The sequence below is a fragment of the Bicyclus anynana genome, chromosome 16, assembly GCF_947172395.1.
Source record: "Bicyclus anynana chromosome 16, ilBicAnyn1.1, whole genome shotgun sequence".
Classification (NCBI taxonomy): domain Eukaryota; kingdom Metazoa; phylum Arthropoda; class Insecta; order Lepidoptera; family Nymphalidae; genus Bicyclus; species Bicyclus anynana.
The window spans coordinates 8,094,129-8,120,397 of NC_069098.1; the positions used below are offsets into that span (position 1 = coordinate 8,094,129).

The following is a 26,269-nucleotide window of genomic DNA, read 5'->3' on the forward strand; positions in this document are numbered from 1 at the left end:
GTGATATTTAATTTCTTAAAATGTTCACAACTGAAAAGTTGGAGGTGCATGCCCCGAACCGGATTCGAACCTACACCCTCCGGAATCGGAGGCAGATTGCTACTGGGCTATCACGGCTCTAAGATTCTCTTTACTCCTAAATTACGAGAAAACAAAAAGGTTTTTTTTAATCAACCTCTCTATATCTTTGTTGAAAGTGCTCATTATAGACGTGGTACTGGTAGGAAACACGAACGTCTAAGGGCATTCCACTTACGGCAGTTACCTGTATTATTATAATCCGGTAATAAGTTATGATTAAGAACCCCGAGCTGTATAGCAAAGTTGAGCCAAGTGTTGACTCCAGTTCCCGTAAGCTTGGTGCAACATAGCGTTTAACACTAAAACAGTCAAACGGGTTTGCAACCAACGAATGCCTTAATAAAAAGTTGCTCGGGGGACTCGGCGGGCGCTGTTTACGACCATAGTGATAAGGGGAGCGTATAGCGATTTAAAAAAAACAGACAGACATTAAAATTTTCGCGAGTGATATTATAAGGGTTCTGTTTTTGTACTACGTACGTTCGGAACCCTAAAAAAAGCAATATTGCATACATATCTCATATTATCTTCCCTGAAAACAATGACGCGCCCGTTACTTGAAACGAATATTAATAATCTAAACGATGGCATAAATATATTGCAGTGCATTTTTTTATTTAAATTGGTATATTTTGGACCCTCACTCCAAGTACTATACGAAATTAATATTGTTTATATTGATTTTGATATGAGTAAACTAATTCAAGTTTTTTCATTGTAAGTACATAAATTTAAGTGACTGTGACGATAATTATTGACATATATATGAATTAAAGTGAAAATGATGAAATACCGTTTTTATTGACATACCTACATGGACATTATTTAATGAGTACGTAAAGGACAATAATCGAAATAAAAGTGACTTGAACAATAATGCTATACAAAATTAACGTCTGACATACTGAATTAGCGACATTTCTAACTAAATTGTATTGAAATAATAATATTAAAATCCCAAAAATACAAGACTTATATGACTACTGCCATCTATTGACGAGTAGAAAAACAAATTACCTATTCTAAAATACTTCGCAAACTTCTCACTAGGTGGAAGCACTGGAATTTTAACTACTCAACAATAGAGGGCGCTGTTATAAATATGGACGAAATTATGACAATTTTGATGCAAATTAGGGAAGATATGCAATGCCAAAAGCAAGACATGGCCAAAGTACAGGAAGATTTAAAAACCATAAATGAAAATATAAACCAAAAATTTGAAAATATAGAAGTAAAAACGAAAGAACTAGAACAAAAATTAGAACAGCAGCAGATGCATTTAGATAGACTAGATCAACAATTGAAGAAAAGGAATATTATAATTTTCGGACTAGAAGAACAAGAAAATTACTACAGTCAGTTGGAAGAAATAGTATTGGACTTATTAAATAAAGTTATGAAGATACCATGTGATCAAAGAGACATAGAGTCGGTGAAGAGACTGGGGAAAAAGAAGGGGAATGTTAGACCTGTCGTGGTAACTTTAACAACAATGGGTTTAAAATTGAAGGTCTTACGGAGCAAGAATTTGTTAAAAAATACAAGAGTCTACCTAAAAGAGGATTTCACACCTAAAATTTTACAAAAAAGGAAAGAGTTACAAGAAGAATTTTTATCTAGAAGAGAAAAAGGGGAAAATGTTGTGATAAAGTATGACAAAATCATAACATTAAACAGAAAGAGCCCCTTATTAAATAAAACAAGAGCTCTACAAGAAAGCCCAAAACATAAACATAGAAATAATAAAAGAAAACCACCTGCCTCCCCAGATGCTCTACCAGAAACCAACCAACCTCTGTTAAACAATAATACTCGTAAAAAGAACAAAACCAGTATTGAATCATATATGACACCGAAACCAACTCTACCAATCACAACATCTTCATCGTCTCAAAATAATATTACAAATTCTATAGAACAGACACAAAGACCATAGCAACGAAAAGCCTCTCTCCAATCCGTAGAAAATTCTGTAATAAATACAAACAATATCTCTCCCAAGCCGGCTGGTCCCCGAGGGAGTAGTAGACCTCTACCCTCCATTCAGCATCTATATTACATTGGTACATTTAATGTAAGATCTCTTGTAGGAATTGGCCGTCTAGAAGAATTAGAACATGCTCTACAAAATATCAAATGGGACATATTAGGACTATCAGAAGTTAAAAAAGAAGGTACACATATTATAGAGCATGACAACTACATATTGTTTTACACAGGAAAGAAAAGTGGGAAAAACGGCGTAGGATTTATGGTTAAAAAGAAGTTTAAAAATAATGTAATAGATTTTATGGCCATTTCTGATAGAGTCGCTAGATTGGATATAAACATAGATACTATCCCAACCAGTATAATTCAAGTCTATTCACCAACCGAAAAAGCGTCTGACGAAGAACTAGAGTGTCTCTACAATAACATTTCATTGGTCCTAGAAAACACTCTATCAAAAACGTATGTAATGGGAGACTTCAATGCAAAAATTGGTTATCCCGAACCAGACGACAATACAGTAATGGGTCCATGGGGATATGGAACCCGAAATAATAGAGGATTAAGACTTATTAATTTTTGTTTCGAAAATCAACTATACATAATGAATAGCCACTTTAAAAAGAAACCAACTCGAAAATGGACGTGGCAATCGCCTGATGGACGTGTATTGAATGAAATCGATTTCTTTATCACCAAAAAAGATGACACATCCTGCATCCAAAATATGGAAGTAATCAACACCTCGCACCCAACTGACCACAGATTGGTCAGAGCTACTCTTGCCATTTCCAAAAAGACACCCAAACAGAGAAGAACTTTTGGAAGAAATCGGTCAGGATATCTGCCAATTGAATGCGAACACGTAAAAAATGCTTTTACAGAGTTATCAAAATCAACAGAAGCTACCAATGACATTCAAAAATCGTATACAAATCTTATATATACAATTCGTGAAAGCGTCAACACATTGCCAGCTAGGAAAAAAGAAGATCGAATCCATTTTTTTGTTACAGACAAAGTAAGGAAATTGATTTCCGAAAGAACTGAACTTAAAAGCAAAGTATTAAAAACAGACTCGGATAAGAAACGTTTAAAATATCTTTATAAAAAAATTAGGGAAGCTCTAAAAAAGAACAAAGAGAACTACAAGTTAAAGGTATTTGAAGAGGAATTGAATAAAAAGAGATCTGTAAAACGTGGAAATAGACGCTTAAACAATACTAAAGAGTGGATACCAACTCTAAAAAGCTCATCAGGCACGACCACTACGAATAGAAACACCATTATTAGGGAAGCTACTAAGTTTTACCAAAATTTGTACAACACGCCAAATGAAATGGAAATCAACATGAAAGAAAATAATGTAGCAGAGATCCCTGTTTTTCTAGAGAGTGAAATCCGACGCGGTATCAACTCCTTGAAATGTATGAAAAGCCCAGGTGAAGACAACATAACGAATGATACTCTCAAAGCAATAGCCGGGCCATTAACTCCTATATTAACCGAATTATTCAACGATATTATGAAACAAGAAAAAATACCGGAACAATGGGAAACTTCTGTGATAACATTACTATATAAAAAGGGCAACCCCCAGGATATTAATAACTATCGTCCTATTAGTTTATTACAGGGGCTTTATAAACTATTTACAAACATAATACTCTATAGGCTGAAAGGAGAGTTCGAGATTCACCAACCCCGAGAACAGGCAGGCTTTCGAAGTAAGTACTCTACCTTGGATCATATTTTTACTCTACGCCAGATTATGGAAAAATATGTAGAGTATGGAAAACCAATTTACATAGCATTTATTGATTACTCCAAAGCATTTGATTCAATTTTTTACGAATCCTTATGGTGCGCTTTGAGAAGTCAAAATATTGCCGAAAAATATATAAATGTCCTCAAAGAAATATACACGAAGAGCAAAGCGATAGTGAAACTCGAAAAGAGAGGAAAAGCCTTCGAAGTAAAAAGGGGAGTAAGACAAGGTGACCCAATCTCACCTAACCTTTTTACTGCTCTCCTGGAGTATATCTTTAGAAAGTTAAATTGGACGGGATTAGGAATTAATATAAATGGGGAATATTTAAGCAATCTTCGCTTCGCCGACGACATTGTCTTATTAGCAAAAAATCACGAACAGCTTTTATATATGATTAACACTCTAGATTCCCGTAGCAAAGAGTGTGGCTTGGAAATGAACTTGGAAAAAACTTGCGTAATGTCAAATAGTAATCAATTAAAAGTCTCAATACAAGACAAAGATATTAAATATGTAGACGAGTATGTGTACTTGGGTCAAAACGTATCCTTCAAAGGACACTATGCTGATGAAGTCGAAAGACGGATTAAAAAAGCTTGGGCCACATACTGGTCCTTAAAACATATATTTAAGTCACGTATGGACATAAAATTCAAGAAACAGGCAATGGACTCTATAGTAACGCCAACTCTTTTATACGGTTGTCAAACGTGGCCAATTACTAGAGACATAATTTATAAAATACAAGTTTCCCAAAGAGCCATGGAAAGAAGCATGCTAGGCCTAAAAATTAAGTATAAAATTCAAAACAAATTAATAAGAAAAAGGACAAAAATCATAGACGCGGCAAAACTGGCATGTCTCCTAAAATGGCGTTGGGCTGGACACATATCAAGAACATCAGACGGGCGATGGACAGAAAAGGTACTGCACTGGTACCCACGCGAAGAGCGCCGGTCGAGAGGCCGGCCGCGACGACGCTGGCGCGACGACATCGCCGACGCAGCGGGGACTACCTGGACAAGGTTGGCGAGAGACAGGGACACATGGAAAAAAATGGAGGAGGCCTATGCTCAAAAATGGGCGTTCCAAGAATAAATGACATTATAAATAAAATTAAAATTGACGAAATGAACATTAACAATGACTGAGAAATCTCCTTTCTGACACAAACACTTATGAAATTAATATCAATTAAATTATAAATTGACATGTTTAATATTTAATGAAATGTTAATGTTTATTTGTAACAAAAAAAAAAAAAAAAAATAAAAAACTTTAAAAATGTAAAATGTAAACTGTAAAAATTTTTGTAATTTATGTACTTGGAAATAAAGGCTATATTATTATTATTATTATTATTATAAACTAATTCAAATGTATTAATTCATATAAATTGTTTAGAAATAAGCTTCCATCAAATACAATTTATATAAGTCTATACCGATTTTTTCTTTTAATTTCACCTGTATGTTTCACGCAGAAAGTAAAAACATTGTTTACGATAATTCTAGTCGCATAATGTGTTTTTTTACTTATACCTGACAAACTTACGGCTTTTAAAACATGACGAAGGTTTGACCATCGTTTTGGTTTAAAACTTTGTACTATAATGCCTAGTTCTGAGTATTTTAGTCGAGTACGAACGATTTTTGGGCGGTAAATCTAAAAATTGTTCGTACTTGACTAAAATACTAAAGTAGTCCGAACTAAGCATAAGTCTCCAAAACGCTCCGTTCATGACCATAGTACTTTTCTCTGAACAAGCGCGGGCGGTGGATACCTCGATTGGTCGAACCAGCTCTAAAATTACAAGTTTTTGCGTTTGTTCACCGTTCTGGCCGTTTATTTTTTAGCACTTCCTCACCAAAATGTATAAAATTCTCCATTAAAAGGGTTTGAAATAGCCGGTACAACGTGTACTGGGTTATTATCATATAATTGTACCTTATCAAACTACGCACTATTTTGTAACAGGCACAGAAAACATAAATGTACAAGTATAAAAGGTATTATAAAATTAATTAATATAAATTTATTAAGTAAGTACGTGTAGGTTATAGGTACACTGTACACATTTTGTACCTACCTACATACCTACTTATAATACTTAAAATATTAGCCCCGTTCTGGTGAGAATACGGGGAATGGGGATAAAATACCAAAAGCTTATGACACTCAAAAATAACGTGGCTTTCTAGTGGTAAAAGAATTTTCAAAATCCTTTCAGTAGAACCACAAACTTTAGGTCTAAGTCTATGATATTAGCTGTAGATGTATAGCTATGGCAAATCTGGCAAAGATTTTATAATAGAGATAGGTATGTCACTAGCGCGTCAAAACTGAGGCGAACAAAAGCGGCTAATTGACCGCATTTCATTGAGTTGCATAGTAAACAACGAAAGTTATTGAAATAAAAATTACCTAAATTCTCTCTAAAATTTTGTTCTCTCGTCAGGGGTTGCCTGGTAGAGATTACTTATAGTAATAAGGCCGCCTTTGCATGCTAAGTTTAATTTACGTTTTTAATGTTTCAATTTATAATTGTATTTTTGTGTGCAATAAAGTATTTCTTCTTCTTCTTCTTCTTCTTCTAAATATACATATACAATGTCGAGTTGTGGTTTCGTAACTTTATGAACTGTATATACATAAATATACCTACGTAATACCTATAATAGAATTAAACACAAAATTGTGCATGGTTGCGCTCAGTGGAGTAGCTAAATTCGGCTCACTTTTTGCGGTAATTTTGTAGGCACGTAACATGTCTATAGTACCTATAAAATGTCTTTGAGATCTGGGATATTCTTGTCTAGTACTGAGTAGTCTGTGGTAAAGTAGGCAACATTGTTATTTTGTCAAATAAAGTAAATCGGTACTGGGTATAAGCAAATTATCTACCTGTTAGAACTTGGAAAAAATACAATTTATTAAATTCAAGAGAGAAGGAACCGCGAAGGGTTTTATCATTTTTATTGTAGCGGGTGTCAACAATACAGAACGAATATAGCCGACATCATACGAACGCACCCGATCGGAAAACGAATCTCGCTTCAAAACGTGATCGTGCTGTTTGATTTGAAAACAAAATCCACCCGCCCGCTGCCGGTTCACGACTCGGGCGAACCGAATTGCAGGCTCACGCTCAGTGCGCGAGCAAGCGTGATACGGAATGAACGTGTGGTGCGTTTTGCGCGGACGTTGACACTTCGATTTATTTTTTTATTTTGCGACATTTATGCAGCCAGAATTATAAACGTTTTGGAGTATAAAGTTGGACAAATAAAAAAGTTTTTATTGTCTAAAGTTTACTTCGATGCAGTTCGCGCAGAGTTTTGACCAGTATTTGTGAATTTCCGTATAGACGCGAAAAAAAGTGAAGAAGACATTTCGAAACAAAGGACTGTTTTGTACATTTTCGCAACGGTTGCGAATTTGTGTTCAAAAATTATAAAACTGGCTCAATCGTGGAGGGCATAATAAAAAAATATTGCTCTCAGCCAACTAGTTCGGACTCAATCTGTGGTCACCGACCGTAAAAAACAAAAACGCATCATCAAATTCACTAACATTTTTCACAATCTGTTTTTTCAAAGGTTCCCTAAAAATTCTCGTTGAAAGCATCGTGAACTTGTCCCAACTTGCTAAATTACTGTGAGTTTAACCTCGAAATTCGTGCTAAGTGGATCTGTTAAGTTGAACTATAAAAAACGCAAAAGAAGCATCGAAAACCTGGATCGTAATTAGTGTCGAGTTGGTTTTACATAATGTCTACTGCCATAATGCATCAGTCTGCGCTGTACGACTTTGGTGAACTGTTCTTAAAGGTAAGCAAAGTTTATTTACCTACCTGACTTTCAAACCCGCGACTAAGTTTCGAAAAAAAATTACTCAAAGTCTGTAATAGATGTCTGTGATCAGCTATGGTTCAACAGAAGGCATTTTAGATGAGAAATGTAAATAAAATTTAAAATAATATGACGGGTTACGAGAAGTTTAAGAGTTTTGAATGCATACGACAATACCACCACGGGTTTGGTTAACCTGCAGAAATAAGTATTAGTTAGATATGATAAAATATTATTAACAAAAACCCAATGTCCTGGTGTGTATGTGACTAACAAAAGTTTTTTTTACGAAAACTGTGTTTATGAAATAACAAGCACTTTATTTGCTATGATTACTGAGAGTCGTAAATAAATTCGTTATCTTTTATTATATGTACGTCGCGTCGTCAACTAAATTATCTTGTATCCATTAGGTATTCCGCTGTATTTGTAAGTTTTTTAAGTTTATAGTACATGAATATAACTATTCTCTAAGAAACTTAATAAACAAATCGTTATCAATCAATTTAAATAAGACAACTATTTTGGTTTATAATTCTTAATAGTACCTACTTACCTACACAAAAATGATCTACAAACTTATCCAAATAGGTATTTGGGAACTATTTAACTAATTGCAAGTCAGTTTTTCCAGTAAATTTTGGTGGATTTGATTATGATAATAGAATTAGATTTTATATTGCTTGTATGCGGTCAAATTATAATTGGTAGGTAGGTATTAATGTCACGTAAAAACCATTTTTAGTAGCCTATATTATACCTTAAATACTTAATAGGAACGTAACATAAGTTTTAATATGTCGATATTACCACAGAAAAGCTAACGAAATTTTTAAAAATTTTAACTCACTTTTGAAATGACAGCTGACATATCGAGGTCATTGCCTAGCCTATCACAATTTTGCAAAAAATCGGAATATTTTTGAGAGCCTGTACAGCCTGTTTTAGGTACCACCTACCTGCTTAATTTTCACCACATACCTACCTAGAACCCAAAACCGTAAAGTCAGTTGTTAAAAAAAAAAATAGCAGCCATTAAATGCCTACACATTAAGCCGGTTTCACTTTTCATGTAGGCATGAAACAATAACACTGTTATCTAATAACGTAACAACTGACATAACCTAAAAAGTAACACCGCGTGTCGTACACGTTTTGTCCTTATCAACATGCCTGCCAGTTACCTTATTATTTTCAGCCTAATAAAGACAATGCAACTTGACTGGTACCTATCAGCCTAATTAGAATAGATAAAACTATTCTTGAGCCACAGAGTTACAATTGCTTATCAATAAAGCGAGGTTTTGTCTGGGTTAATTTCAAAGGATGAAAATGTAGCTTTAAAGACGTGAAAGCCTAGAAAACAAGGAAATTTTGGGTTCAACTTTTGGGTTCTGTTATCCGTTTTAGAGTTGGAGTAGGTAGAACAAAATACCCAATAATAACGTAAGTACAGTATAGACTATAATAAAGTAGGTAGGTATAAAACGTAACGCATTGCAGCAGCGTGGTGGGTCTAAGCTCCATATCCTTTCTCCTATATAGGCTGATTGTGATGAGGTAGGTACCGCGTAGTTGGTAGTGTGTAGGTACTTTAGTATATTTTTAAGTACTTAGATACCTTTTGTACGATTATTATTAATTCCAGTCAGTAAAATGACAAGTGCGACTGTCACTGAAATGTTATTTTACTAGTAAAATGGCGTGTGCAACTGTCAATGAAATGTCATTGATACTGACTGGAATTAATAATCTAAGAATGTAAGCCAATTTTGTTATGTCTTTATAGACCACTAGTAGCCCGGTACAAAAAGATGTCAAATTATTAAAAATTTCGTAAGCGATTGTAAAGTTGTCAAGCTGTTGTTATGGTTATTGGTAACTCGTCCGTACGTCGCGAACATCCGAAAATGGTTTTCTGTGCATGGTCAACTTATAGACCGCGTACTTTACAATATTTGTATCCTTAATCACTGTGATGTACAGTATTTACTACTAGCAAGATGCATACGGAAATTCGTATTGCTGTAAGATGTTTTGCTACAAGACTGGTCTAATACCGCGGTAGTTTAAGAATCTAAACCAACACGTTGTGAGCCAATTTCCTTTAAAAAGTAAAAGTCGTACGTCGACATATTTAGGAAACAGTGAGGGAGATCTAGGTAATCGCTTCTAACTTCATGTATTTGACTGACATCAAACTTGTGACTCGAAAAAGTTCATTTTTATATCTTTTACAAGTTAGCTCTTGACTACAATCTCAGCTGATGATAAGTGATGATGCAATCTAAGTTGGAAGCGGGTTAACTAATTAGGAGTTGGATGAAAATCCACACCCCTTTCGGTTCCTACACGAACTCGTACTGGAATGCTAAATTGCTTTACTACAACTAGGCAACTAGGCAACGGCCAAAGCCTTCCACTAAAAGGTGTTAGAAGTCGGTAAAACGAGCGGGCAAGGATCGCATCCATGACCTCTCGGTCCTCGAGCCCGGCATCTTTACCGTTGAGCTATAAAACCTTATTATTAAACTTGGAAAAAATAACTTCAACTAGGAATTAGAAGGGAATTAGATTGTTCTTCGAACTAACTTGTTCTCTAACTCTTAACATTTATTATTATACATCTTACTATGCTTACCGATTTACTTTTATAATATATGACTTAATCTTATGAGTTTAAGATATTATATTTGGTACCAGAATCTACTTATACGTGTCCTAAACAATCCTTGTCTTTATTAAGAAAGATCCAGAGACGCCAACCTATTAATTTCCCCAGGTAAAAGATTAGAAGTGTCAACTCTGTCCTTAACCTAGCTATGTATTAATTTCCCTATTTTTGTTTTTAACCTATCTCTCTCGCGTTGTTATTGCTTGACAAATCCTTTTCAAATCTCAGCAGGGGTAAGAGCAGACGCGGTTAAGTGGTGTGACTGGTGTGGCTGGCATTACAAATCACACTATACGTAGAAATGACTCCTCTGTCTTTGTAATTAAGATGACTATCGCTTGACATACGCGTTTTGGACCCTATTTGTAATGGCGAAGCAAAACCGGTTCTATTAGCTAATTCACATGGTTATAAATCGTTTGCTCTTTTATACGCTACCTGCTCACGGTTTTTGTGGTTTCTTTATATTGCATATAAGCCACTTGTTGCTCAGGGCTGCCCTGTTTTGTATTCCGTGAAGCATATACGGCGAGGGGTAGAGCGGTTTATGTATAAAATATAAGCTCGTGTTGTGAATATTCATAAACTGGTTTTTAAAATCAGGCATCTTTAGTGCTACTTCTAATATTATAACAAGTAAAGTAGATATTAGTGGAATTGGAAGAGACAGAGGCATTAATTGTTAAGCTTACCATACTAATAATAATATCTTAATTGGTAGGTATATGGTGTAAATAAAGCACCTTTGTATTTCCAGCAGATTTCTTAGTACTTTCTACATTAGTGTTCCAATTAAAGAAAAAACTCCATAGTCTGATAATTTTTTTACAGTGCAAGCCTTCGCATTACTTTACATGATTTTTTTTTGTGGCACTTTAAAAGTAGTTTTCTGATAGCAAAAAATAAATAAAGGGAAAATATATTTATAGCATACGTAACCTATATTTTCACGTCACGTTTTCGCAAAGTCATTCGCTGCGTTTTCATGACAATCTGTATGCGAGTTACAACGGCCTTCAAATCTCAGTGGGAATATTGAAAGGTGCATCGTATTTCTTTTATTTTTATTTTGAATAGCACAAAAAAGAACCTTTAAACCGTTGGGCTCCATAAATACACCTACAACCTTCTACCTGCTGCCTATTTACAAATACAACCGCTCACTATAACCATTTTTTTTTCCTTTTTGGCACAAGATAAAAAGGCTTTTGTTCAACTATCCCCCTTTGTTAGATCAACCATTGTTGGCGACTTCCAAAATTTTGAGGGGAACGATTGGAAAGTCTTGGCAAGTGGGATGTTAAGTTTCTATAGAGGTTTCCTTATTGTTTACCATATAACCTTAACAAAAAGTGCCCCTCAAAGATAACGAAATCTGGTGTGTACACTTAAATAGAATATGTAATTAGCTTTGACAGGAAATAATAATAATTGCTTAGGTACTTTATAATGGTTATTAGCAACCAATTGGCAACTACCTATAAACTAAGGACATTTAGTCAATTAGAAATAGGCCTTTCAATATTACGCTCGAAATAAATTTGAAGAGTGCGGTAAAAATTGCAACACAAGTAATTTGACTTGCAAATACAGTATTTGTGCCAATTTTACAAAATATCACAACCTAAATTAACTTTTCTTAATCGATAGGTAAGTAATCTACCAAATTTACCTAACAAAACATTGGAAGTCGAAATTAGGATTACCTTACAATCCTACTAATATTATTAACGCGAAAATTTGTATGGATGTTTGTTACTCTTTAACGCCACTACTACTGGAGCGATTTGGCTGAAATTTGAAAAGGAAACAGATTTTACTACATAGGCTACTTTTCATCCCGGGCAAATCCATGGTTCCCGCGGGATTTGTGAAAAACTGAATTCCACGCAGACGAAATCGCGGGCGTCCGCTAGTTTATTATAATGAAAGGGTTTTAATCATGGCGTCGATTACATAACACAGAATAAATGAATTATTTTGAATGGATCGCGTTTATGAACTCTGAAATTAAAAATTATTTACATACCAACGCGTCTTAAAACAATGTCAGTTTCGTATAATAGAATTAGTATTATTTCTTTTGTTGTTAGTTGGTCAGTAAGGCATGTAATCATGAGAAGCGTCGAACCGTGCGATTGCAATGCGTTAACACGCGAATATGCGCTGTGGATTTGTGGCCATTCCTAGGTATATTTGCAAAGACTGTTGTATGCTAAATACTTGGTTGATTAAGATTGTCCTGTGGTTAGTTTATGTAGCTTGGGATCTAGAGGTCCTAGGTTTGAGGTCCTTCCAAATCTGGAAGAAATTTGAGTAAATTTTTTCATCAAGAACATTCAACTTTAAGTCTGCCTTATAAGCAGTGTTGTCTAAGCTTCGTTTAGTCGAATGAAATGAAAAAATGCATCCGTCTTTATCCCATTTTCTATTATAGGGGAGGGAGGTCTGGTCTGGTCAAAAAGGCTGATAAATTATGATGAGTCTCAACTCTTAACACCTAAGCCTCAGGTTAAGGACAGTACTTCGTACTGGACGTTTGCCTATAAACAGAGCGAATAATTGCTCTGTTTATAGGCAATGGTTTTCCACTTACCATCAGGTGGACCATATCTACTTGGTCTGTAAACTATTATTACTCATGTTAATTGTTACGACTGCTTATTTAAATTCAAAATTCATATATTTCAATTAAGCTTAGTTTACAAGCACTTTTGAAACGTCTAGTTATGTCATTGGTGGTGATTAAAGTCGAAAACTTAAAAGTAATAATGTCACTAGGATTCCGGTCCGAGAAGAGCCCACAACAAACTCAGCCAAGGTTTATGAAATTAATAATAAAAATATACTTACGTATAAAATTAATGAAGCTGCTGCAATTTAAAATGAAGTTAAAATTTTCATAAAGATAAATTAATTTTAAATTGTTTTTATATGAGACCCCTGGCTTAATGGGGCAGGTGTGAACTGTACGTCCAAGTCCCAAAGTCTGATAATTTTTCACATGTCCTCTACGTTTTAACGACATTGCAAAAATAAAACAAACCCATAATCAGTTAAGAGGAAGTCAGACTTATCAACGTTTTCGCAGAGATAAATTTATATTTTCAATATTTGTACTGTGTAATTGTTGATACTCATTGATAAGGAGAACTTTTGTGTAGCAATCAGTTAGTCATTTAGATTTGGTCAATAAATAGTTAACAACCCATATTCGGTTCACTATTGAGTACAAATCTCCTCTCAGAATGAGAGAAGTTAGGTCTTAGTCCACCACGTTTCTGCAAATATCCTACTAATCCTACCACACAGATTCGACCAAAAATCCTCTACGCCATGTTAACTGCGAAACCGAAGCATTAACAGAAGATGTTGACAATGTTTGATGGGTTTTCGTGGATATTTCGTAAACTAAATCAATTATTATTATTTATCAAAATGAAACTCAAACTAACGCATATTTTTATTAAACGTTTAGATTTTTGGTCTGAGTTAAAAATGCTTATTCTGTTGCTTTTCTATACTTCTATAACTAATATTTAAAGAGGTGTGAGGTTGTTAACCGATTTTGAAAACTCTTTAACCAATAGAAAGACACGTTTGTGACTCTCACGGCAACGAAAACTACACGGGTGAAACCGCGGGGAGCTTGCTAATATTATAAAGCTGAAAAGTTTGTTTGTTTGTTTGAACGCGCTAATCTCAGTAACTGCCGGTCCGATTTGAAAAATTCTTTCAGTGTTAGATAGCCTATTTATCGAGGAAGGCTATAGGCTATTATATCCCCGTGTTCTTACGGTAACGGGAACTATGCGGGTGAAATCGCGCGGCGTCTACTAGTTAATTTATAAGGAAAAGGAACCTTTGCTTTGGGCGTATGTGTTAATAATAAATATCAATTCTGTCCGCAAATTAATTGCATAGGCGGCATTGGTGGTCACGCGACGCGATTAGCTTTGCACGTGTCCTGATAAGGCTTTGGATTGTAACCGCTTTTGTGTTATTGAGAAAAATTTGCTACAAATGCCATAGTTGTACATAATGTCATACATTGTTAAAGATATATTTAGCTTTTTGTTGGGTAGTGGATTTAATTCTTTACATAATACTAGACTAGAGAAAAATGATATGCATGTAGAACAGTATGCGCGATCTGAAAGTCCTAGGACATTAAAACATCGATAATAATGAACTTGGTATGGGTTTCTCTTTTTGGCTTCTGTCTAAATTTAGATTTCCTGGTTTTTACGGGATTAAGTACCTGAATAGTGTTCTTAGTAAAATCAAGAAATAAAGATTATAAGGTTTTAGTAAAACTATCGGTAGTGTATTTTCATAATATTGATATGTAAAACAAACAAACAAGTTCGGAGATAATCCCACTATAATAATCACCTGAATTAGGCTGTAGTTATTAGATACATAAAAATATTTTAAAAAACGAGTAAGTGCTTATAATGCCATTAAGTAATTGTGGCATAAATAATAAGTTATTTCGAAAGCATATTGAAATTGTAATGTACATTATTCAATTTAAACTCCCGTCTTGTACTAACTGGGTAGATAGTTCAGATAACGTCCGCATTCGAGTGTTTACATATGCGTTACTTGACAATAACTGCGTGCATGCAAACACGTGCGAGCTTTCCACACTTTTCGCAACCGCATCTCGAAAGGTTTCTCAAATGGCCGGTTCTGGCCTCACTTGGCTAAGTTTCCCAACATCTAGGCGTTGCAGAAACCTTCGAGTGCAGTGCAAACAATCTACCTATCGTGGGAGCTGAGGTGGTACCCAGTTGCTTGTATACAATAACCATTCGATTATTTCCTCGTATGCTGTGTTAGCGAAATGAGATTCCGCGTGGGACGGAGGCGCCATTTTGCTAAGCATTTCGTGTCTTGGATACTCACTGTGCCTAGTTGAGTTTTTGTTAGTAAATTATTACTTGCCTTTTTTGTCCTCGTAAAGTTGTGGTTGTTAAATGGATTCTTTTTAATGAACTTGGCTTATTTTTCTTTTATATTAAAATAGCTAACTGTTTAAGTTAATTGCTTAACTTTAAGCTTCAATTTGAATGCCGTTTAATTTGATTTATTTATAATATAGTATGGTTAGTATGCACCAAACTTGTAGTCCGGTCTGAACATTAAGCGTTTAAAAGCAGTATTACAACAACATTTCCGAGCGAAGTTAATATCTGCACAGGTCGGACTGTTGCAAACTTCAGAGTGGACTAGAAGTTTGGTGCGTACTATACAGATGTTGTTAAGGGATACAGACAAGATCCTACCATCAATATATACAGTTATTTACTTATACATTATATAGTAAAAGTAATTAATCTTTATAACCGAAATCAAACTTCCAAAATAACCATTTAAGTATGATTTGCTCCAATCAAATCCAATTTTGAAATACGTATAATAAAGATAGTAAACATAGAGCCTTGTAAAAGAACAAATTGACTAAATTTTAATTGAAATAGTTCCGTCTAATTTAACTAATAACGTAAGATACTTGGGTTATCACACACTTACAACATTGCGTTAACCTCTTTCGAGTTACGAAATGAAGCCACTGCTCAGTGTAGTGGAAATACGTTAGCTGATTACGTACGTAAGTTGTTGGATCACTTGATCAAAGCCTAAGTTGTTGGGAGCGTGTTTTACTCTATTAGTTGATCAGCTAAGCAGGCCACGCGTGCATTTAATCGGGTATCTTGATTAGAATAAAATATCTTTATGACTAAACTGCCTCGATTGTCCAGTGGTTAAGGCTTTGTTGTTTCGGATCACAAAGTACTGCACGGATATTCTCTAACGATGTTTTCTATAACTCACTTGCGAGTTTTGGATTCACCGCTATCTTTCTTATTCTATAGTATCGTGTTAAACAGAGAGAGATCGAGGTGAATTCGAAACTCGCACTTGCGAGTTATAAAAAAATCGTTACAGAATAGTCTAGCTGAGCTCGTGTCCTGGGATTTGCTTTGAAATGTTAGAGCACCCGCTCACTTACAACTTACACCAATGTTCGATAGTCGGCCAACACTTAGTTGCCTCAGATGTACCTATTTAATTAACATATTAAGTATGTCCTGGTTTGATATACTCGACAATGTTAACCCTAGTCTTCATTAAATGTACTTAATAAAACACATTATGTCCTGGTTTTTAACACTCGAAGATGTCAACCCTACTTGCGTTGACTCATTGGCAGCGAGCAAGAACTTACAACGGCAATATTCTATTTTTAAGTGCAGTCCCTTTCTCCGACGAGCGAGCGCGGATGTGAGTCAACCCTTTGCCTTTATTCCCTCCGTACCTAATGGCCTCGCTGTGAGGACGCGATCCGACCTATGCCTACTGTGTGGTCAACGCGAGTAACGTTGCCAAACGTCTGGATAAACTCGGACATAGTTTGTCCGGCCAAAATACAATTAAATTTTGACTAATAAGTGATGACCTTATTTGACCTATTTTATTAGTAAAGCTTAGACTGATTAGCATTCGGTTTTATATTTCATTTGAATTTAACAAGATTTATGGTAACAAAATGTATACATTTTTTGTCGTAGCTATTAATTAACACTGAGACACAAAATCCTGTAGGGTGGGCATTTTAACCCAAATCTCCGGCCAAACTGGCTAGCCTGTCCTGCTATTAAGTTCGGTGACCTGGCTACCCTAAACGCGAGTCAAGGCGTCGCGCTTTCCTAACTTGAATATTGTTTAGTTTTTAATATCTGGCTCGCCTTGACTGCGTTACCCAATGTGAAGATGGCATTATTATTCGACACTGAAGTTAGAGACGGAACACTTAATTAGTGACCGCGGCGGTCCCAAATATAGGCACTATTGACACCCACAGCTACATACAGACAGCCGACTATTGTTTAGCGGCTCATTGTACCGTATTTGTGACGTCATTTGTCTAATTTATTAACGTTTTACTCTTCACCCGCGTTTGTAGAGGGTCTCAGTTTCTCTTCTAAGTAGGTATCTAAATACAGAGTACATTGTGTTTTTACAATGTGCGGCATCACGAGTACAAGCTTATGAATAGTGACATCGGAGAAATTTTAAATACCTTTTTTATTGTTTTATATTTTATGCTTGCGGAGTTGCTTTCATAAGTCCATTAGCCCGTATATTATCATACATATTGAAAGGACGAAACTTCACAGATAATCGTTTTTGTTCGTTTGTAACACAGTGCCTACTTCCAGCCTATTATCATGAGAAATGACTGCGTGGGCAGACCACAGGCGCGGGCCATACAATACGAGTCAGACAAAAAGCCGAGTCCTGCCCAGTGCTTAGTTATGCCAATGTGACACTATCCCACAGACTGGTATTTAAAATAATAATCACTTTTTCTTAGAAAAATCTTTAGAGCACCCGCTCACTTACAATTTCTAAGTTGGCCGACTATCGAACAACTAAATCGCAAGGCGTTGGATGCAAATCTGTAAGGATCTGGGTTCGCCCGCTGGACTATTGTAGTACCTTCAAAACCCCTCATATTTAGTTGAAAGGTTAGGTCGTGTTTAAAACACATAGGTGATGTTATTTTTTAGAAAATTGGTGTGAGAATAATTGAACATGGATTTCAGTACACTGAATCGTTGATATTGATACTTTTATCACTTTATTGTGACTTACCATCGAGTGCAATCGCGGTCAAAAGTCGTAATGAAGAAAAAAGGACATTCGAACAATGCCTTTCCGGCACACAGTTCTCAATACCAAACATCCTTTAATTAACATTTTGAACTCTCGCTGAATTCAATGCAAGTAATTTGTACGTAAATACGGTTGACCTTAAATTGTTTCTACAGGTTATGGGCCTTGATTCTCAGCTTGAACTCATTCGCTTTAGGCACGCATATTTACCTTATTTGAAATCGTATTACCCACGCGAGTTTAGTTTAGTTCGACTAATACCTTGTCAATATTCATTTCAAATATTAAAACTATTTGTTGTTTTTTTATATTAATAATATAAACATACCTTCATCTTACGACATTAATATACTCGTAATGGAAATGGTATTGAAAATCGGATATCTAGGATTATTCGTATATCATTATGTACCTACTTACCTAATTCTAACTTTTATTTGATAGTCTTAATGCTCAATATGTCCCGAATCGATAATACACACTACCAATATAAAAACGAAAGTATGTCTGTCTAAGGTAACTTTCGGAGTGAATCGCTGAACCGATTTAGATAAATTTTCGTACAGTGATAAATGCGACCTTAGGACAGAAACCATGGTTCTTGCGGTGTTTGTGGAGAACAAAATGTCACGAAGAGAAACGCATGCGTTCGTTAGTTAATAATACGTATAGGTATATGTTTTTAGAACAATAGTAAATAATAGGCATATCTTTCAATAGCTTAAAATAATAATGCTATTAAAAAATAACTTTCGTATTTTATTTTTTTATTTTTTTTATTCTTTACAAGTTAGCCCTTGACTACAATCTCACCTGATGGTAAGTGATGATGCAGTCTAAGATGGAAGCGGGCTAACTTGTTAGGAGGAGGATGAAAATCCACACCCCTTTCGGTTTCTACACGGCATCGTACCGGAACGCTAAATCGCTTGGCGGTACGTCTTTGCCGATAGGGTGGTAACTAGCCACGGCCGAAGCCTCCCACCATCCAGACCTGGACAAATTAAGAAAATCTCAATCTGCCCAGCCGGGGATCGAACCCAGGACCTCCGTCTTGTAAATCCACCGCGCATACCACTGCGCCACGGAGGCCGTCAAATCTTGTAAAAGTATCTTGATAAATTTCAAGTTTAATTACACAACAATTTCCAATAAAATAAAGTTATTTGTTTACCTCGCATTATTTAACCTTCTAATCGAACAAACCTTATCAGTTTCATAAAATATTGTTGTTTCATAATAGCGGTAACTCTTACAATAAGTTGCAGTTTTATAAGTAATGCAATTTTCAACTTGGTTAAGGGCGTTGTTAAAAGGCCTACTGCTTTTTTGCTAAATTCTTATCTTACGAAATCTAATTTAATTGTTTTGCCTGTAGATTTTTCTATGTAAGCACAAATAGTCAGTGTCTTATTTATACAGTAAGTTGGGAACTTGAGAGCTACTCGACACCTACCTCAACATGTGTATATTGCAGCGGCGAAGAGTCCACGAAACCCGAATCCTAGCAGGTTACCTTTAAAATTCCATGCATATTCATTGTTGTACTGTATCTAGATAAGAGAAACCAGAGTTTGTATCATGCTATTTGAATTGCCCTTCTTTGGGTCGGTTTACCTTAATCTAAATTTCATTCTTTGCCACTGGACTATTAAGTAAGGTTCTCAAAAACTAAGAAAATAGATAGTCTGACCCCAATTGATATGACGTCCCTCTAGATATACATACATTTCAATCGATTTACCAACTATTAGCATTTGGTTGATGACACTGCAAGTTTGTTTTTTAACAAAACCACTATATCTGCATTATTCATTAGATGCTCAGTCTTATAGTCCAGGATCCGGGCTACCTAACACGATTACTAAGTAATGAAAATTTCTGAGCGTAGAAACGAGATACCAAGCAATTTTTAGTATAATCTTGTACATGTGATTTCTGTGTGTGTGTGTGTATAATGTGTATAACTATTAATTAAACAACAGTAAAAAAAACAGCTGATTCTTTTTATCCTCTTTATATTGATATTGATACAAAGTGGGAGGAGAGTTCATGAAAAATTGTTCCTAGCCACTTACTTGTTTTTTACTGTTGCTTAATTAGTATTTAAATACAACATAACATACACATTGTCCTTAAAATAATGTGTTACGATATCTCGTTCTTGCGCTCATTAAATTTTATTACCTAGTAACCCTGTTACCTACCAGAATCAAGAGTTTTCGTAAATATAAAAGATAAGTATCTCAACATAAAGCTGTTCAAGAAAAATTAACTTTATAGTAATCAAATTGTAAGAATGCTCCCCGGATCCTTGACTATTATGACTTGTTGATTCGAAACGCGTCGCTAATTGTTTCAACAGAATAAATGCTAGGGTTCATTGCCGACTAGACGGTCGCATATTGCGTAGGTACATATCTCGTAATTATCGACATTAACAGCTTCCCAATCTTCAGGCAACTTGAACCGTCGCATGCCACCTACGCGAGATTATTAGCTTTAGCTAGTACCAAAACATCTTATCTTACAGATCTCTCCTCTTCATAATACTATAATATTATGCTACTGAAGTAAGTACCTACCTCAACGATTGGTATAGTCATGTTTATTATCACCAAATAAATTACTTACTATATCAAATCAAATGTCATATTTATTTGTTCTAAGCGATCACGTTATATGACTAACGAAACAGTACCGTATTTAGGTACTGAGTAACTACAGATAATAATAAATAAATATCGGAGGTCCTGTATAACGAAGTGCATAAACAAAGAGTACTATTGTATCTTATCGGCTCCCGTTATATTAATATGTCTGGTCACATTAATACCCTTGTTAACAATATACGCAGTTACTGCACTTTGATATTTACTATAATGTAATACAATAATAAAGTGTCAGTAATATGACCTTATTCTTAGACAAAAAGGGTGAAAATCTAACCCGTAGTCTTGATTTTGAGTCACAATTTTAGTGTCTAAAACTGCCAGGTAAAATTAATTCAACTATACAGCCCTGTTCCAATTTCATAATACATAGATGCTAATAGATAGATAAATGAGTGTTACGTAAACAGTGGGTAAACTCGGACATAACACTTAACCTGCGCAGCATCGATGTCGGAGGTTTCGACTGCAGTTTTGGCACACATTCGCCGAGCGATTGCGTCACGGCGAATTGAGCGCAGGCCGAGACCGAGTCGTGTAACACTTTTACCATAACCGCGAGCCGTGGCCGCCTCTCTACCTGTTGGTAAGCTACAGCCACATCTACCGACGAACGGAGAACACTGCCATCTACTCGTAACTAACATTATACTTAAGTGCGTGATGGATGTTCGTCACTTATTCACGGCTGGATTAAATTTGGCATAGAGAAAAAAGAGCCTCTAGTAAATAGCATATGACTACTTTTCCAACATTCCCAAACGAACGAGATGTAAGATGTACTATTGGGCACAGCTAATCATTAGTCAAGAGCTACACAAACCTTATATAGACATGTTTTCGTACTCTCAATTTACATCTTTCAGTTTCCTTATAATGATAATACCTATTATATATATTATAATATATTAAATAAATTCGAAATTTACTGCTAATTTTAATATAATACATATTTATATTTTGTTTCTTATCATATTATTCTAAACAATCTCATGTCTAATCTAAGATTTAATAAAAATAATGATTTAAAAGTACTTAAATGTACAATGTACACACATGTAAAAAAGATACCATCAGACTACGTTTTTTTTTTAAAAAGTAATCAAAGCACCAAAGATTGAATAAATACCTCAGTTATCTTGTATTTTAAGAGACTTTATTTTACATCGTTTTTATTGCAATTGCGGCTCTATTTAATTAGTTTCCATCCAATCTCATCAGTTGTGGTAAAAGACGACGTTTTTATCCAAGAAATTCATTTAATTACGAAAGCCAGCGAAACTATCGAGGTGGTCTCCGGTTTAGCAATAACGGGTGACTTGATATTTAATTGCATCGTTTAGCCAATAATGTTAACTAAATCATCGTAATATAATAATAAAAGTTACTAAATTGCATTACTACGTAAGTCAACTATCAACTATTGCTATCAAACGATCAGTTTCTAAACTATTGGGAAATATATTTTCCGCAAACGATTTAAATTCTTAGCTAACGCAATAGATAGCGCAGGTGTGTACCAAGCTTTCGTTTTACATAATTGCTCGTAAAGAACATTTTCGGCCCACAGTTCTTATGCAATACCAAAACATCATTTGATATTCAAGTTGGCTGCCAAAGAGGGTCACTATTTCGTGACTGATCTACTTAATATGTTTATTAACTAGTGTAAGTTGGAACGATAAGATCTCGCCCTTTATCTATTACACCGATCGCACTTGACGCAATTTCCTTGAAGACAAATTACGTCTAATGCTACCTTTTTAATTATATATTGTTAATTACGCTGACTTACAAATAAATACATGTTAGTTAAGAACAACAGCAAATAATAATTGATCAATAAACTTGATAATACGTTACCATTGATAATATCTTTAAGACAAAGAGCTTATAACGGAATTCACATTCACGAAAAAATATTGTAATTGTTACAAAAATTAAATTGAAGAAGTTACATCACACAAGAGGCGCACATCTTCTGTTTTGCAGTGAACAGGCTTGACACGTCTGCGGATACCCTAAGCATGCAAAAGTGCAAGTAAATTGAAGCCGTTACATCACACGAGAAGCGCAAAGCTTCTGCAGCGTACACGTTTGGCACGTCTGTAGCTACCCTAAGCATGCAAAAGTGCAAGTAAATTGAAGCAGTTACATCACATCACACAAGAGACGCAAAGCTAATGCAGCGGACACGTTAAGCACGTCTGCAGTTACCCTAAGCATGCAAAAGTGCAAGTAACTTGAAACAGTTATATCACACAAGAGGTGCAAAGCTTCTGCTTTTGCAGCGAACACGTTTGACACGTCTGCAGTTACCCTAATCATGCAAAAGTGCAAGTAAATTGAAGCAGTTACATCACACAAGAGGTTGGTTAGTAGGACGGGGGCGGGATGTATTACAATTGCAGCACGCCGCACAACGCGGTCGGACTAGAGCGACATTCTCTCAGCTGAAACGGTCTTAACTTTCTTTTCTTGTTTCGTAATGACACGGCCGAACGGAGAGGAGAGTCATCGGGTCCCAGTGATTCGTTCTTTCATTGATTCTATGTTGTATCTTGAAATGTAAATTAAAAGTAAAAATCGCTAATAGAGAACCATACTTATCCGCGTAACTGACTGCATCTGGGATCAATATTTAATTAATAGAAGTCGTCATCGTATCAGACAATTTATAATGTCAAGATGTGGGGCCACCACGATGCTTTAATGCTGTTTGCGAGCTTTGTATCTGAAGCAATCACTGTTAGATGTTAATGACAGCGATCGAGAGCGATGGTTTATGGTAGCCGTCCACATATCCGCATCATAAGTACCTATCGGACGCATCGCCTCAACAGATCGTAGTATTCCATGAGAAAGTCGTACGTGTCCGTCGTGCGTCCACTGATCCGCATTGTTCAAAAAATACATTTCATACGATGTGTTCTTGGCTGGTGGAACACTTCGGCCGTGGCTAGTTACCACCCTACTGGCAAAGACGTACCGCCCAGCGATTTAGCGTTCCGGTACGATGCCGCGTAGAAACCGAAAGGAGTGTGGATTTTCATCCTCCTCCTAACAAGTCAGCCCGATTCCATCTTAGACTGCATCATCACTTCCCATCAGGTGAGATTGTTGTCAAGGGCTAATTTGTAAATAATAAAAAAAAATGTGTCCGGTATGTGGACGGCTAGCTTTAACGTGCACTCCGACGTACAACTTCACAACTTCGGAGAATGGCGTGAAATAAAAAAATGCATTATTTCACAGATCCATCAACTCGATTCACCATTGGACCAGTGATGTATAGGTTATTGGATGTGTCTTTACTTAGCTATGCTTAGATTTCAATGTGACGCAAGATGGCTGGTGGGGACGCTGGCATGGCGACGTCACACGTTGCGCGATCCGCACGATTGCAGCCAAGCGAGTGTTGCAACGTGAAGCCATTACAATGATTATAATCCGCGCGTGCTGTGATATCTTATGCGCCCGTGCTGCAGGAAGCGAACTTTCGAACTCCTGCGCTTGTAACCTCGTACTTTGTTACCATACGCCGCCTTCCGGACTGAACCGGCTGCCCTGTTACCTCACGGTTGCGGAACTCCGCAAATCATGCTAGAGAGTTCGTTCTCATACATAAGTGCAGTAAACTGTAATGTCTGTTTCAAACATAGCAAAAGAATTGAGATAATTGCCAATTAGTGTTTTTCTAATAAAGGGTTTAATGTGGAAATAATGAAATATAATAACTTACTTTAAATCAATTTTAGCATTTTAATTACAATAGTAAATGAACCTCGTATCGTAGTACATTTCACAAGCATTACTCAGTGACTGTGTTTGTTTTTTGTGTTGACATAATTGTATTGAGTTCGAAGTTCATAGAAATAGATGCTGATTTTGCTGATTTTAATGAAGTTAACGTCAATTTTATAGCTACGATCGTGTACGTAACGATTATAAAATACTTAGAGTCGTTTATTTATTTATTATTATTTTATAGTAATGAACTGAATAATTTATATGCAGGCTATGAATAACCATCGAGTCTTACATACCAGGATATAATAAACTGGTAGAGGCGATCACGGAGTCTAATCAAGTGTCTGCAGTGAACTTGCATTGTACATTTAGATACCCTGTAGATGCAATTTCTGCGGGTTTAATCTATGGTTTCCACACGCATAATGAATATAAAATAGTGTATTGATTTTTTGACGTGACAACGTCTTATAATTTGATGGAGCCGACTGCACACTCGAAAAAAGATGACGTCATGCGTCGTTCCCTCGCTCTAGGGTTGCCAAGTTTTTTACAAGAAATAAACTATATTCTGGTCTATGACGATTATTAAACAATATTTTAGAAAAACGAATATTTTCTTTTGAAAAATGCAACCATTCCATCAGTATTTTCTTACGTTCAACCATCGTCAGTAAACCGACCTTACAGACAACCGTTTTTTTTTCTAACGCCAATGACCATACGATATCTCTGCTCCCTTTACCGCATTAAAAAAAAATATTACGACGTTCTACAATAGAACTCCACACACCTAATTGTACTTTTATAATTTTATCAAGCAACTATCTCTACCTGCTGTGATCAGGAAAAAATACTATTGTGTGCTTAGCAGCAATTCCATTGTTAGAACATATTCACTACCTGTCTATTTCAATGGGTGAACTTGTAATAATAATACGGGCACTTGCGTTACCTATTGCAATACGTTTTTTTTTGCTCGAGTAACTTCAAATGCCTAAGGTGGAAGTGCGCAAACCTAGAAAGACGTATCGCAGTTTATTGACCCCTTTCTTTGTATGCATTCAGGCCAAACATTAGTTTAACAGCCGTTTCCAGTAAGAAATATAATCAATCACTAAGTCGTCGATGACTTAGGTATATTTGTATATAAAAGAAAATCGGGTTAAAAACACTAGAATAGATCGAATGAAATTTGGTACAAAGATAGATTATATAGTTTGAAATTGCTCATAGGCTTTTCACCTCAATATTCATAAATATGATAAACAAAACTAATGAATTACAGTTATAAGCAAAATATAATAATAAATAAACGTCATAAGAAAATACTGATGGAATCGTTGCATTTTTCAAAAGAAAATGTTCTTTTTTCTTAAATACTGTTACTAATCTTTGTAGACCAGTATTTAAGAAATCTTTGTAGAATACACTATATATCTTGTAAAAAATGTAGGCAACCCTAGAGCGAGGGAACCACGCATGACGTCATCTTTTTTCGAGTGTGCAGCAGGCTCTATCGAAATATAAGACGTCAAAAATTGAGCCTCATCGGGAATCAATCTTGGGACTTTTAGAAACATACATTGCTTCGTCAAGGCTTATACTTATGTATTCAGTGGTTAAGGTCATCCGATTAGCGATCTAGCGTCCTACATGTGTAGAGTTATTCACATGAATAAATAATTAATTCGAACAAGTTACTCATTAATGTACCCCCCCTTTGAGTAAAATGTGTTTATGTAAATGGGGTGTTACCCTAATTCCGAGGGACACTGCGCAATTGGGCACC

General features: G+C 35.6%; 2 protein-coding genes across 2 annotated transcripts in view; both read left to right on the plus strand.

Moving 5' to 3' along the window:
- Nucleotides 1-1,246: 1,246 nt before the first annotated feature.
- Nucleotides 1,247-2,020, plus strand: LOC128198873 (uncharacterized). Its single transcript, XM_052886324.1, has one exon. It carries the CDS (start codon nt 1,247-1,249, stop codon nt 2,018-2,020), a length of 774 nt encoding a protein of 257 aa, XP_052742284.1.
- A 4,926-nt stretch (nt 2,021-6,946) lies between these two features.
- The window catches only part of LOC112051814 (protein TIS11), a 60,579-nt gene continuing 41,256 nt past the window's right edge, over nt 6,947-26,269 (plus strand). Inside the window, exon 1 of the mRNA XM_024090610.2 lies at nt 6,947-7,674. Coding sequence (XP_023946378.1) covers nt 7,615-7,674 — 60 coding nt within the window. The 5' untranslated portion in view covers nt 6,947-7,614. The remainder of the gene's footprint in view (nt 7,675-26,269) is intronic.